This window comes from Amblyomma mixtum, chromosome 1, assembly GCF_055824585.1.
Source record: "Amblyomma mixtum isolate Tamu chromosome 1, ASM5582458v1, whole genome shotgun sequence".
NCBI classification, from domain to species: Eukaryota; Metazoa; Arthropoda; class Arachnida; order Ixodida; family Ixodidae; genus Amblyomma; species Amblyomma mixtum.
The window spans coordinates 267,972,778-267,986,951 of NC_143012.1; the positions used below are offsets into that span (position 1 = coordinate 267,972,778).

The 14,174-nt window shown below is 49.5% G+C and overlaps 1 protein-coding gene across 1 annotated transcript in view; it reads right to left on the reverse strand.

Annotated features, from left to right (window-relative positions):
- Positions 1-14,174, reverse strand: part of LOC149371647 (cytoplasmic dynein 2 heavy chain 1-like) — a 43,827-nt gene that overhangs the window by 8,467 nt on the left and 21,186 nt on the right. The window contains exons 20-32 of the mRNA XM_089580886.1: positions 12,289-12,778; positions 11,282-11,374; positions 10,402-10,525; positions 9,599-9,762; positions 8,878-9,055; positions 7,797-8,008; positions 6,604-6,759; positions 5,902-6,009; positions 3,933-4,140; positions 3,057-3,196; positions 2,517-2,648; positions 2,339-2,449; positions 625-777 (exon numbers count right to left, since the gene is read on the reverse strand). Coding sequence (XP_089437012.1) covers positions 625-777; positions 2,339-2,449; positions 2,517-2,648; positions 3,057-3,196; positions 3,933-4,140; positions 5,902-6,009; positions 6,604-6,759; positions 7,797-8,008; positions 8,878-9,055; positions 9,599-9,762; positions 10,402-10,525; positions 11,282-11,374; positions 12,289-12,778 — 2,269 coding nt within the window. The remainder of the gene's footprint in view (positions 1-624; positions 778-2,338; positions 2,450-2,516; positions 2,649-3,056; positions 3,197-3,932; positions 4,141-5,901; positions 6,010-6,603; positions 6,760-7,796; positions 8,009-8,877; positions 9,056-9,598; positions 9,763-10,401; positions 10,526-11,281; positions 11,375-12,288; positions 12,779-14,174) is intronic.

Sequence of the window (14,174 nt, forward strand, 5' to 3'; positions counted from 1 at the left end):
ATGGGGCGACAGGGACGTGAAAGGAACTCATCCTGATGGTCACACATGTACAGATCGTAATGAATTTGTGTCATTGCTTGAATTGACACACAAGTGGTTACTCGTATGTTTGCTGTGTGTGCACGCTCTTTGGCATGCTTCTGACTTGGTATGCAGCCCATAAGAGTTTACGGCCGCTCAGCTCTTGCAAGCGCGTGAATCAAAACCACTGAGGAAAAACACGATAGAACTGCTTCTCTACGCTTGGCTTACGGTTATTTGCAACCAAAAGAAATTTCAAGAAGACTTGGTTTTCCGCAGTAACAGAAGTAACACAGTATGGCAGAGGCCTTTGTCCTGTAATGGACGTAATCAGGCTGATGATGATAATGATGCATCGTGTGGAACGGTATGGTATGCGAGACTTAATGTTCTAAGCAGCCTAGTCTTTAGCCACTGAGCCACGACGGCGGGTATTACCAGGAATCACTAATTAGGTATTAGCCAAGCAAAGCAGAAGGCAGCCGCAGTGAGAGCCAGACATTGTTAGAAGTGGCCTTTAACTACATATACTAGTTTTGTTATTGGAGCGATAAGAGGTGCAGCCATCCAGGTCTCGGCAAATGGCGACGCCGGATTTCATACCTGTGGTACATAGGCGAGCCTCTCCTGAAGAATCGCGTGCAGCCAGGCGAGAGCAAAGTGAGCCTGTGCGCAGAGCAGGCTGGTGCCATTCAGCGCCGAGGGTCCCCAGGCGTCGTACGTGCGTCGCATGCTCCTGCGCACGCCAGCAGGCGGCTGCGTACACCGCAAAACAACTCAGGTCCTTGCCCATCTAAGACCGGCCTGCTGGCCCAGCCTCCCACCGCCTTTGGCCCGAAAACACGAAAAGTGATGGAGTAAGTAGCACATTCGGGAGGCCAGTAAGCTCCGAAACGCGGGAAAGCCCGGCGGTTGTCTGAGTAATGGTTAGTAGACCTGGCGAAATCGCAGGGAGACATCAAACTGCTATACCTTGTGGTAGCATTTGATGATAACTGCGGACATCAATTGAGACTTCAACCATGAAGACGTGGGAGAATGGAGTGGAGTTTCACATACTATGCCAGGGGCGATCGTCGGTGGGCACGAACGCCGCGAAAACCATGAAAAGATAACTGTTGCGTGTGCGAGTACCTGTGGAGTAAGAGCCGAAGCACCGAGCGAGTGGTGTGAAAAATCCGTCATCTTAGATGCCATCATCAGCCTTCATTCGCACTTTCCTTTTCCTCCTCTTCCCTTTCCCCTGTGTGGAGTAGCAGGCCAGGGCCATGTTACCACCGGCCGACCTCTCCACCTTTCCCTCATTAAAATTCATTTATCTCTCTCCGTCATCTTATTACTGTGGGACGGTCGGGGTGGCGGAACCTGGCTTGGGGGAGGGGATCCTAGTCGAGCCCCTGTAGGTTTTCCCTGTCTCAGACGGTCGGAGATTGCCCACAAAACGTTCTCTGTGGTGTGGGAGTACGCTCGACGCCGAGGGCCCACTATTGGTGGACTGAGTGTTCGCCCTTCAAGGAGGCCTGAAAAGGAACTCAGATCAAATCAAATCAAATCTAGTCAAAATTCCTGCTGTCCCCAATCCCACCTAATTCCCACAACCCAGACCAATTTCCAATTTCCCATCCATTTGCCCATCCCTTCCGCTACTTCCCAGGGGAGATCAGGGGAGTCTCCCCGGGCCCGCTCCCCCGGCCGTGGGTCGCTACAGTAGCTTTTCTCCCTTTTATTTTACTTTTCCACCCACGGGTGGTGAAATTACAATTTGCCTACGGGCCTATTCTTTTATTTTCAAATTGGGTTAAACCTGTTGTACGTACGTGGTGCAGGCAGGGGCTTATTATTTTTATTTCCTTTTGGTTGCCCCAACCTAACATTTGATGTTACCCTAACATGGTGCCAGTAAACCGCTGCCCGTTAAAATACTAACAGTGACCGACGCATTGCGCATTCGTGCTTAGCACTAATGAGGGCTAGACGACTAGTGGTCGGAGCTACGTTTTCCCGCCTTTTGCGTACGTATAGCCGTTCCCCTAAAGGTGGCAACGCTTTGCAAATATAAATAATCACAGTTCTTCATATTTGCAAAACAGTGTCACCTTTTTGAGGAATTACAACGAATGAGATGGCCGGCTGTCGAGGCGCTTTACACTGTTGGTGATGTTGACAATAAGTGCGATTTGGTAGCGTTAAGAAAGGTAACATTAAACTCTACGAGATAGACGAACAGACAGAAATACGCGGATACGGGAAAGCGAAAGCGTGGACGCTAAATCCATTTCATGCATTATATGTATACGTAATCGTGGGGGATACATGCCTCGTACACAACTGTAATGCAGGCCTTGAGCAGCGCGCTCGGAATGGCCGGATGAGCCTCGGTGCTCAGACAGAGCCGGAAGTCGGGATGCCGCTCGAGCCGCGCCAGTTCCTGCAATCGTGCACAATGTCTCGCTGTGTTGCTGCCCCATCCCAGCGTGCACAGTCGGCCTACAGACCTGCGCTAGGGAGGGCAGCCATTGGGTTGCCAGGTGCAGGTTGGCGAGCCAAAGCCAGGTGCCCTGTTGGGCGCATTGCCGCAGCGCCTCCTGAGCCGCCTGCTGCTGTTGTGCTCCCCGGCCCATAAAGACCTGCGCCGGCCCACAACGCGCTCGCTAAATTCCTGATGGTATCGCAGAATTCGATTCGCGCAACTAGAAATGTGGAAAAGTTTTAAGGGGATTACTTAAGCTTAACGCTTCCGGTGGAGAATCGAGCTTCACCTATTTCAGGTCCAGCAGCTTACATGAAGTGTCATTGTTTTTCGTTCTTTCAGCCATTATCTGGTGCTCTAGAAATGTGTAATACGGAGACATGCTTTTGCAGCGATAACTGCGTGGAGTAATTTCTTCGGGGTAAACGGTCCAATGTGTGTCGTATCTGAAAATTCCAGGTTTCATCCACAGATAAAAAAAAAATGTTGGACACGTGAGCCATATAATATGGCCCATCAGTGGCGGCATTCCATGCAGTTCAGTGGTTTCAGTGCGGAAGCAGACCTGCTGTAGCCGTCCCTGGGCAGCATCGCGCAGCTCCTGACCGGGGTCTGCGCCTGGCGCCGTGACCAGCAACAGCGGTTGGCCTTTGTCCTGAAGTAGCCTCTGCAGGGGCACAGCCGCGGGACTGAGACCGTGCAGTCCTGCATGAGTGCACGCAATGCCTATAGTGCACGCAATTACCAAACGGCTCACAGTGTGCGGGAAGACGTTTACCTCAGCCGTTGTGATATTACAGGCGCTGACACTGCAAAGGTCGGTTTAACGCGATAAAATTCAGCTTGGGCTAGACTGAAATAGTTACCGGGCACCAGAACCACCAATGCGTGCGATGGCCTTGCAGTTGGCTGCTTGTGGGCCCAACGTAAGCAATAATGCGTGAGTGCGTAGGAAAAGGAATTTGGAACCCATTACGCAATAAACAGAACGATCTACTGCTATAAGGGCGGGAAATCCTTTGGGCGTGCTTTAGTAGTTGCTTAGAAACAGCTTTCACAACCACTCTGGTATATCCGTGCAAACTCCGTTCTAATCACTCTGGTCGCAGCCGTAAGATCTCCTTCGCTCCGGTTTGGTAACTCCGTACCCTGAAAGCTGAAGGCAATTCAGAATGTCAGAAAAACTAAATCTGAACTGTTTTGACTGCAGTGATAGCTCCTTGAGCGACATATCGGGGAAAAAAACTTGGTTTCATATTTAGAGGACCAAGAACAGGAACAAAGAATTTTTATGTCTGCTTGCCTGAAATCTTGCATCACCTTCGGGAGAACAAAAGCCTGGAGGGAGCAGGGAGGGGGCCGTAACTCATCCGGTGCCATAGTTTTTATTACAATCCTTCGTACTGCTCTAGACGTCATGGCGCTACGCGTGTCTGCTCACCCAAGGCGTGACAGGCGAAGCGACCGAGCGCCGAGAGAGCCCGGTCGGGCCTTAGGCTCTGCACCAGCAGAGCCTGCTGGAACGGGCTCAGGCAGCGGGTCGCGTGTTCGGGCAGGTGCTCTTCGCAGCGGCCGCTCTTGGCAAACGAATGCCACAGGGAGGCATCGTCGAGGCGCAGAGCAGCCCACACCTCGGAGCCCAGTGTGGCCTGTGTGATGAACACAGATTGTTTTTGCAACCATGCTTGGCACCCACAGGACCTCGTCGTCATTCGACCAAACTTCTCTTATTTCTTACGGCTACTCTCCAACGCATTCTGACATGTTTGAACGCCCTTCCAACACCTTACGAAATTGTTCTCGAGCTTCAGGCGAACGGCTTCTTTGCGCGTGCAGGTTTTCAGCCACTATATCTTCATTCCTTCTTTCTTTATATCATTCACGTCCTCAAATCGCAATGTTTGACATCAAACCAAATCCTTCATTTACTTTCTACTTCTTTTCCTGTAAAGCGTGCTTTGTCTGCACGACCTATGAGCGTTGCAAGCGGCCTAACCACGCACTCTCCAAACGCACCGGTGCTACTGGTTTGGTTTATGGGGTTTAACGTCCTAAAGCGACTAAGGCTATGAGAGACGCCGTAGTGGAGGGCTCCGGAAATTTCGACCACCTGGGGTTCTTTAACGTGCACTGACATCGCACAGTACACGGGCCTCTAGAATTTCTCCTCCAGAGAAATTCAACCGCCGCGGCCGGGATCGAACCCGCGTCTTTCGGGCCAGCAGCCGAGCACCATAGCCACTGAGCCACCGCGGCGGCGCGCACCGGTGCTACTGAGTGAAAGGCAACGTGAAAGGAACCCTGATGATAACTCCATCCAAATATTGTTCTTAGCAAAACTTAACTTTGTGGCTCTTATTTTATTTATTTGTTTATTTATTTATTTGTTTATTTATTTATTTGTTTATTTATTTATTTGTTTATTTATTTATTTATTTATTTATTTATTTATTTATTTATTTATTTATTTATTTATTTATTTATTTATTTTGCGGTCTCGCTTCCAAGATATTAGCACGCTGGATACAAGATAAAATAAAAAACAACGAAATGTAAGAACTACACGGGCACATAACTGAAGACACAAAAGGTCACTCGGTACATGAAAAGGCAAGCAATAGCTGAAATGCGACTCAACACCCAAGAGGCAAGGATGAGCGCACACAATTAAATCACTCGCTCCATAAAGACAAATGGGATTGAAATAATGTCTACGCACCTTGCGTTTCAACGTTGTTAGTAATATTATTGCGTATGTGCGTTAACGTTTGTGGGGCAGCAAAAACCCATCTGTGGCTGAGAAAACTGAATTTAAAATCCCCCCCCCCCCCTTCCATCAAGCTCGGGACGCCCACACCGAGAAGAAATGGTTTTAGTTGTTTTGAACTGATCAACGGTGCAGCATACAATCTGAGATCTGCGCGAAAAATTCAGTGTCTTGTTGCGTTACTGGTCAGAAGTATGAACCAACAAGCCCAAATTTCAACGTTTATTCAGTGTGGACGCTCCCACTTTTTTTTCCGAAATTGACTGGTTAAGCGACATCTGCAATTCTTTTTTTTTTGCTTTTTTTAGCTTACAAAAGCTCAATTTTCGATGAGAGTTGTTTCTTTGTCGTTAGAATTCAGTAGTTTATCGCTGCAGGCAAACTTGTTTTCATTGGAATGCTTAGTGCCGGAGGGAGGCCTTGATTTAATACAAGACATGCAAACGCACGCACGCTGACTGCCTTCTACATATGCATACGTCCGCGCGTGCGGTATAATAATGCACGATTGCAGTGGATCTTGCCCACCAAGTCACGCATTCGGCTCCTTTTTAGTGGCTACCATTACTGCGATTTCGAGTGTGTTTTAACGTTGTTTGGAACACGCTTCAACCGCACAATTGCCCGCTGCGGCTACACTCACCTTGAGCTGAGATAGCGCTGCCGACCGATCCTCTATGAGCCAACTGGGCCGCTGTTCGGGCTGTGTCGCCGCTTCCTTCACCAGGGTGCCAGTCAGGGCTTCCCATTCCTGGAAGCGAGAGGGAACGTCGCGCGTGAGCTGTGAAATCGCCTCCCGAATCCGAGGCAGATGCTGCACCACAGTATCACCACCTGTTCAAGCTCTGAGTGCCGGGATTCGAGGGCTCGGGGTCTTTTCCCAAGCCATTCACCCTGGAAATCCGAGCACCAGGCCGGGGGATAACCTTGTACCCATTCGAAGAAACCGGTGGGTAGCCGGCCGGCAGTGGGAGTCGAACCACACACCTCCCGCATGCTAGGTGGATGCTTAAACCACTGGGTCACAACTTGTTGCTTATCAAACAATTGTTACACGATGCTGAAGAACGCGCTGATTTACCTGTATTAGCAGGTGTGAAAAGGTACGTCATCGTGGTTTCCTCGGCAAACACAAGTTCACGTCATAGACACACTGTCTCATCCTTCGCACAGTGAGAATATGTGTACCACCTCAACATGAAAGGATAGGAGGAAAGAAAGAGGGAGGGGGGGGGGGGATAGTTTCAAGTGGCCTGTTTTTACACTTGTCTTCACTCCGTGCTTCTTGCTGGTTGAAGAAATAAATAACGAGACAGTTTCTGACATTAGATGGACATGTACTTACATTCTCTTTAAATAGCTCGGGGCGCTGACCATGAATCAGGTGCAGGGCGAAGGTCAGATGGTCCTTCTTGAACAAGGACCGTGCCGCGTGCTCGTAGACAAGGTGCACGAGAGTACGTTCGGCTAACTTGAGATCCTTCTTCTTGCCATTAGTAGCCTGGAAGTTGGCGTACGACAATAAGACAACCTGCATGAAGCTAGAAATACTATGGTATTTTATTTATTTGACTGTGTTATAGATTTGTAATATGGCGGTATTTGATTACTTATTGGCGTGTTTTAACTATTTTATATTATTTCATGAAAAACTAATTGCATTTAAGGCCAAGCTGGCTAAAATATCAGTGCGGGGGTATACAAGGCTATGGTATAAAAAATAGAGAATGTTTGAGCAATGTAGCGTAATGCACTAAACTCAACTAGAACTGGGCTGCTGCATGTGTGCGTTGTGTAGATTTTTTTGCGACTTTGCGTGGTACTTGACGAATACAGCGCACACGTGCGTGCAGCACATGCCATGCTCGACGCTGCACGGCAACCTCGCGGGTCCTACCTTCGTCCGTGCAGTGAAGCGAAAGAGCGGACGCAGGGGGTGCGCTTCATGCCTACACGCACAAACCCGCTTGTTACTCAATGCTGCAGGCGATCGCAACAAGGGCGGAATCTCTGTTGCGGCTACACAACAAAAGCCAACGCTGTGAGTTCCCCTCCGCTCCCAGCTTCCACTCTATAGAGCTACGCGTGATGGGCGACGGAAAGTGTTCCATAAACAGCTCTCTAAAAGGAACAAGTAAACTTCTGCGTGGTCGGCACAGCTAGCTTGGGAGATTTCTGATATCTCCGATATAATAAAAAGAAAAAAAATCGTAACTCGTTTAAGCAGCACTTTTTGCATGTATGCGTATTGTACAGGAGAGCCCAGAGGCTTTGGAAGGCCGCTCTTCAATGCGAATTCCTCGCATATGTTGGTGCTTGCTATTCTGCCAACACTGGGTCGCGGCGCTGACATGGCGCTTGCTCCAAATTCTGATTGCCGGCACGTAAATCCCGATAGAATTTGTTCCAAACGAGAGTATGCGGGATGATGACTCACATGTCGCGCTTGCGAGTGTGGATAGAGCCGCTACTACTTGGCCACGAGCCCTGTAGCCCGACCTCCGCGGCTAGAAAGTGTGAGTACACACGACGACGCACCTGCAGGCGCAGCGATCGGCGAAAGAGGTCCACCAGCCCGGCCATGCCCCAGCGGTAGGTGGGAGCCAGCCGCACCATGGGTTCGAGCAGACCCACGAGGCGCGCCCCGAGCCTGGCCACGGGCTCGTACACGGCCCGTTCCTGCTCCAGCGACGCCTGCAGCCGCTGCGCCTCCGCTAGGGACGCCTCGGCACGCGCCCCACTCGCCTTGGCTTCCTGCGTAGACACGCAGATCACTCCATCGACGGTTCAGGGAGGCCTCCATTAACGACCATCGCCGTAAAAACGAGGACAACGGGCTGGTGTCGGTCACAGAAACTGCAATATGTTCGTCGGGCATTATGCACGACACTCAGCGGAAATAAAAAGAACAGGGTAGAGAGATAGGGAAGACGTATAAAACGCAGGAATAGACAGGATGAATGATAGTAGGGAGAGGCAGAAACTATTTAGAACCTGTGTTTAAGTAAACATATTCACAAAAGCACGCTAAAATGTAAAATGAAAAAGACCTAAACACGAATAAGTCTCCTCTCAAAGTCTTATAGTATACGTCAGAGTTCGCACTAAAATGTATACACAGGGACAAGACGCGCACTTGTGGTGCGCTGTGACAGTTCACATGCGGTTCAATGATTTCCCTTTTCTAAGTTCACTTTAATCGGGTTAATCATTACACTTCAATAATTCGCCGCAGCCACCTCTCGAGCTTTCACCGCGCGTTCCAGGCATAACCGCTACAAAAAGGCTCTACAGTCGAGCACAACTTAAGTATGCAGTGAAGTTGCGCCCATATTCACAACCACCGCACAAAATTTCTCCACGACAAAAAAAAAAGTAGTAGGTTGTTAAAACTTTCCTTATTCCTTAAATGAGAAGCTAATTACAAGAAAAAAACTATAAGCTCTAAAATTTTTATTCCTGACATTTTTAATATAGTCACACATTAAAAACCTGGTTTCGTTTACTGTTATCATTGGATAGTGCAGTAATACAGGTCGCTGCGGACTGTGGCCCGGTGTTACCAACTGCTGTTTTTATTTTTTTTTTAAATTGTGTCCTACTATGGGGGCGCAGCCACATGCCTGCAGCGCCTGTCGCAGCTCCTGGTTGTGCAGGAAGTCTCCCGAGAGGAGCAGTTCCAACAGGCGAGCGTCCAGTTCGGCAAGCTGCAGCCGCAGTGCGTCGGCCTCGTGCAGCAGCTGCTGCCGACGTTCCTCCAGTTCGGGACGCTCCTCCTGCAGCGCCACCTGGAGCAGCTGCATGCGCAGAAAAGAGGACACCCGAAAATTTGTTGTCCCTACACCAACTTACTGTCTCACGTATGAATCTAATGGCGCCATTTTGCGTCCAGTCGTACTTAGTTTATTGTATTTTCAGTGCTTATTCCCTTTCGTGGGCACATACAGGGCATCTAATTTTATTCAGTGTAGAATTTTCATTCTAGAAATATGGAACATCAGAGCAACGGTTTCTAAGTTAGCGTATCCAGTCAGACAAGTATCTCGGCCAAGCATGTTTGAGATATTAATTAATTGCAGAACATGTTAGGATTAATAAGAGTAACTTTGTATTATATTTGTAGCAAATCAAAAACCCTCCATATTTACTATATTCAAATGTTACAGGTTCTCCACTGCTTTGTGTAATGCCTGAAACCAGTGGCCTTTAAGGGGGAATGGTTATAACGATCAACAGTGGATCATCATCTCCTTCAGACGAAGTGCCACTATAAAAAAAAGAGAGGTCACCAGATGGATTGCTTGTGTTGCTTTCCACTTCAATCACCATCTGCCACGAACCTGGTCGCACAGGCCGGCTTCTGTGGTGCTGAAGTCTAGCGTGCGCACCAGGGTGGCCGCGTACGGAGGCAACGCGGCCTCGGAGTCCTGGCTCAGCAGGAAAAGGCGAAAATCATCGCTGTAGTCCACCGCCTTGTCGCCAATGTTCACCACCTGCCTGGACCCTACAGAAGATGGGAACGCCGCGCAATCACCTTGTCAGAGTTGTACAGCAGTCACGCAACCGTAGAAGTTTGTTGCTGACACGCTGAGACCTACAGCATCTCCAGAAAGGTCAGCCCTATAAACTTTATTCTTGCTTTATGTTTCGCGTCGGACTGAAACAAATATTGTATATTTGTAAAATAAACGCCAGGCAGAGTGAAGTGCTCTTTTGAAAGGTGGGCTAAAAGGGAGTCACTTGTGACAGGGAGCAAAAGAGACCAATATTTACTGAGCGCTATTATGAAACAAGCGAAACGTTTTTAAGTGGGGTGCAATATAAAAGTGTATTTCCTTAGGTAAGATATGTTAGGTGCATTGGTCTAGCACCAGATGGAGCCTGGATAATAATGAAGTGATGGCGAGTGGCGGCTATGTTACAAACAGAGGATATTATACAAAAATAAATAAATACAATGAGAAGCGTTTCATTTTGTTATTTAACTTGTTCACTTTCGCCAAAGTCTCTACTTCCATCAACCAACTCCACCCGGCCGTCATAACGTGTACTAATCATGACATCACTTTCACTGAGACACAGCAAAAGAAGCTGTTACGAACTGGGTGAAAATGAACAGCCTTGCGTGGAAGGGAAAACTCACCTTGGGTGACCAGGTCTCTTCGCAGGAGGGGATACAGGACGGGGTCAATCTCCTGCACGTCCTGCACGAGCAGGGCCTTTCCCAGCCGTACCGAAAGCTCCAGCGTCGTCAGAAAGGCGGGGTCCTGGCGAGGACGCCACAGAGCGTTGGCTTTCTCGCCACACCACCAGACAGAAGGCTCATGGCCTTCATTGCCATAAACTGTTTCCAAAGCTGGTTACTGACGTACCGTTCATTAAGAATGACACGCGGTACAAGAGGAAGGATTTCCAGCCGGAATTAGCCATCTCCACGTACGCCCACTTAGCGCGTACTTTACAATGCAGCACCCTGTTAAGACCACCGTTGTCGTTCCCGACTATGACACCAATGTGCTCTGAAAAACGATGCTGGTGCCTGTTGTGACTGCCGGAGAAAGCACACTAAACACATAGGTTTGGCGGGGGCTTTTTGATTAATATATCTTTGTTGTTTATTGAAATACTGCCCAGTCATGAAATGCATCGTTTGCCAGTCATGTTGCATGCAGCCTGCCACAAAAGCCTCAACGCTTTGTATTCAGAGCTCCCCTCAAGGGGAACGCAGTTCTTCGTTGGCACTTACAGTATCTCGGTGAGTCGGTGAGGCAGTTTTGAAGCAATTCTTCTGCCTCATTTCGGAAAAGATCTCAGGCGGCCGCTATGCAAGCGTGAAGACCGGTCGGACGAACGAAAACAAGAAACTCGAGGAGCGTTCCTTTTCTGATATCTCGCTTAACGGTTCCCGGATAGAGTACGTTGTAGATGCTTCCTGTGGATTACTGGGGTGAACTCAGTGGTCCTTCATGTCACCTTCGTCCGCAGTCTCACGTCAGTGTCTCGCAAAGAATCGCACGCCATACCTGTTGCGTGATCAGCTGTGGGTCCTTGAGGTGGCACTGGAGCCAGCGGCTGGCCTGACCTGACGGGTCGATGATGAAGGGCCGCTGTGGCAACTGTACACAAAAAGGTGGTTTTACTCGAGCGCCAGTGCAGTCAAGCTGACGTGAAAGCCGCGGGTACACATTTTCTCTTTATATCAACTAACCACAGTCTCAAAAATAATGAAATAATGTTTCGTTGCTTGATTTATTTAGTTAAGTCAAATGCAAACGAGAAAAATACCACAGTTCTTTTTCATATAATTTGCGCAACTTTGGACGGATTGTCAGCATTATTTCCATATTCGCTAATGATCAGAGGTAAGGATTTGACACCATGACCTCGTTCCATTTAAAAAATATTAGTGCTTGATTTTGGTTATCCTACGCCTTCTTAGAGGGAACAAATGGGGACACTTAAGCGCCGCCTTTAAGGGCCACCGCAGCGGAGACCTAGTGGTTTGAGCATGCGCCTCGCATGCAGGAGGTGCGGGGTTCAATCCCCTGCGCCGCCGAGTGCCCACCGGTGTTACAATAGGTACAAGCTTTCTCCGAGTCTGGTGCTGAACTTTAGGGTGAAATGCATGGGAAATGGGACACTATTTTCTCTTTCACAATCACAATCATTAAGTGAAAAACCACAGGACATACATAAAAGCCTCGCTTTAAATAAGCCGTGCCAACGTGTCTGCGTGGCGTAGCGGTAGCGTGTCTGACTCGCAGCCCGAGGGTCAAGGGTTTTCCGATGCGCCACTGGCGTGGCTGGCGCCATCTATGGAAGCCTCTTGTAATCGACTATACCTAACTTTACCGTCACGCCGACACCGGCTTCTCTGAGACGCAGGGTCTTTACGCTTTCGCCCAAAAAGTACCTGAAAAGGACCACGAAATAACCGCAGTCATCTGTTCAGCAAGTTCTGATTTCTACGCCTATGACTCAACAGGTAGCATCCAATACATCTTTCCACACAAACGAGGCGGCTACTCACGGGCAGCCTCAACAGGGCGGCGTTCTCGGTGGAGAGCCTGTCCGGCGGTAGGCCCTGCGCTCTCCAGGCGAGCTGCTCCTTCTCGGAGCAGAGCAGGTGCGTTAACTCTGCGCTGCCCTCCCGCTGCTGCTGCAGCTCGGGCAGTAGGCGGCGCCATCGGTGCAGCAACCGGGAGCGGGCCTCCTCACGCGAGGCCGGCAGTGCCGCCAGGTAGGCGGCGCAGGCCGAGGCCAGCAGGCAGCGCTGGGCCAGCGGTTGGGCCTCGAGTGCCGCCAGACGTCGCGACCAGCGCGCGTGCTCAGCCTCCAGCTGGGCCAGAAGGTCTTGAGCCGAGGCGAGCCGGGCGTCGGACTCACGCAACCCGAGCTCGATGCGCGCAGCCTCGCGGGTGCATTCTCCCAGCCGCTCCCGAAGCTCGGACACCCGCTCGTCGACGCCGGCCAGCGCAGAGCCCAATTTGCCCAGACGCTGCTCGGCGCCAGACAGCTTCCTGCAGCAGAGGAATGTCTTGAGCAAGTCTGGTCATTCTAAACACGAAGTGCAGCACGAACTAAACAGTGGGCATTTAAAGACACACATGCATGTCCTCCTTTTATATTTGCTATCAGGGACAAAGGTCTTGAGATGTGTTGTGAGATCTATCTTTTGCTTCTTTTATGACACTTTTATTGCATTAAAACCACTACACACATGCATTCCTGCCAACTATGGCCCCATTTGGCAGCCCCACTACAAAGCGCATACGTCCGAATTCCGTCACCACAAGTATCGTCTCGATATGCTAGCTAATAACGGGGGTTTCGGCTTCGGTTGCGATTCAAGCGTCTTGGAGATTTTCGCTCCTGATAGTAAGTCTCCTTGCCCATGTTTCTGTTCGCACCGCCATTTATTTTTGTTCACTTTTGCATCACGCCCGTGTGGATCGGCTGTTGTCCGCTGAGCACAAACTATTGAAAATATACGTTACATACTTAACTGCAACTAGGTTAGAACACACTAATTGCCGGGAGCAACAAAGAAATAAGAAATAACACCCGACCGCAGCGTTGCTGTCGTGTACTTTTCCCAACATTTCTATTACGCGGTACACTGTCTAGAATGACGGTTCAAGATACGCGATCTTTCTTTTAAAAAAATTATTGATATGCATTAAGCTGCTGTCTACCTGCAGGCACTTGCACCGCTTGCACGTGCCGGGAGAATTGCGCAACAATAGGCTCATTTATTTCGTGCGGTTGTATCAGGTACCTTATCTCTGAGCGACATTTGGATAGCGCATTTACATGATCTGGTTGATGTGTTACGTTGCCGTACCACTGGTGGAGCGGACGCATCTTCATCGGAACTCCTTTGGGTGCCAGGACGAGCGCTTGTACTCTGTCATCTTATTTGTGAATGTACTTCTTCGTGTTATAACCTTCCTTAGTGTGAGCTACAAGTCGTTCTGTTGTTGTTGTTGTTGTGACTGAGAGAAGGATGAAAAGGAAATTGCACGGGCCTGCTACTGGCTCTAGACAAGCCACCACCGCTGCCACGTGCAGATAGAGGAGAGGTAAGAGATCAGAGGAAAGAGAAAAAAGGCAAGAAAAGACGCGCGTCGCAGCAACAACTGCGTCCGCCGGAGCGGACGCTGCTGAAAAATCAGATAAGCGGCCGAAGCCGCGCTCGCCGAAGCGAGGACACTATACTCCGTTTCATACATCATGTGCAACGCGGTGAAGGCTACGGAAGTAGTCCACAGAAAAAAATAAAGAGAGGTGTATCCCTCCGCGCTGTTTTGTGGCCGTGCGGTCTAGCGCGTCGCTCCATCTTCCTCCCTTCCCGTTACGGCGAGGTTTAGGTGTCCACCGAAATATGACAGATACATTTCCTTTCCACAAAAACCA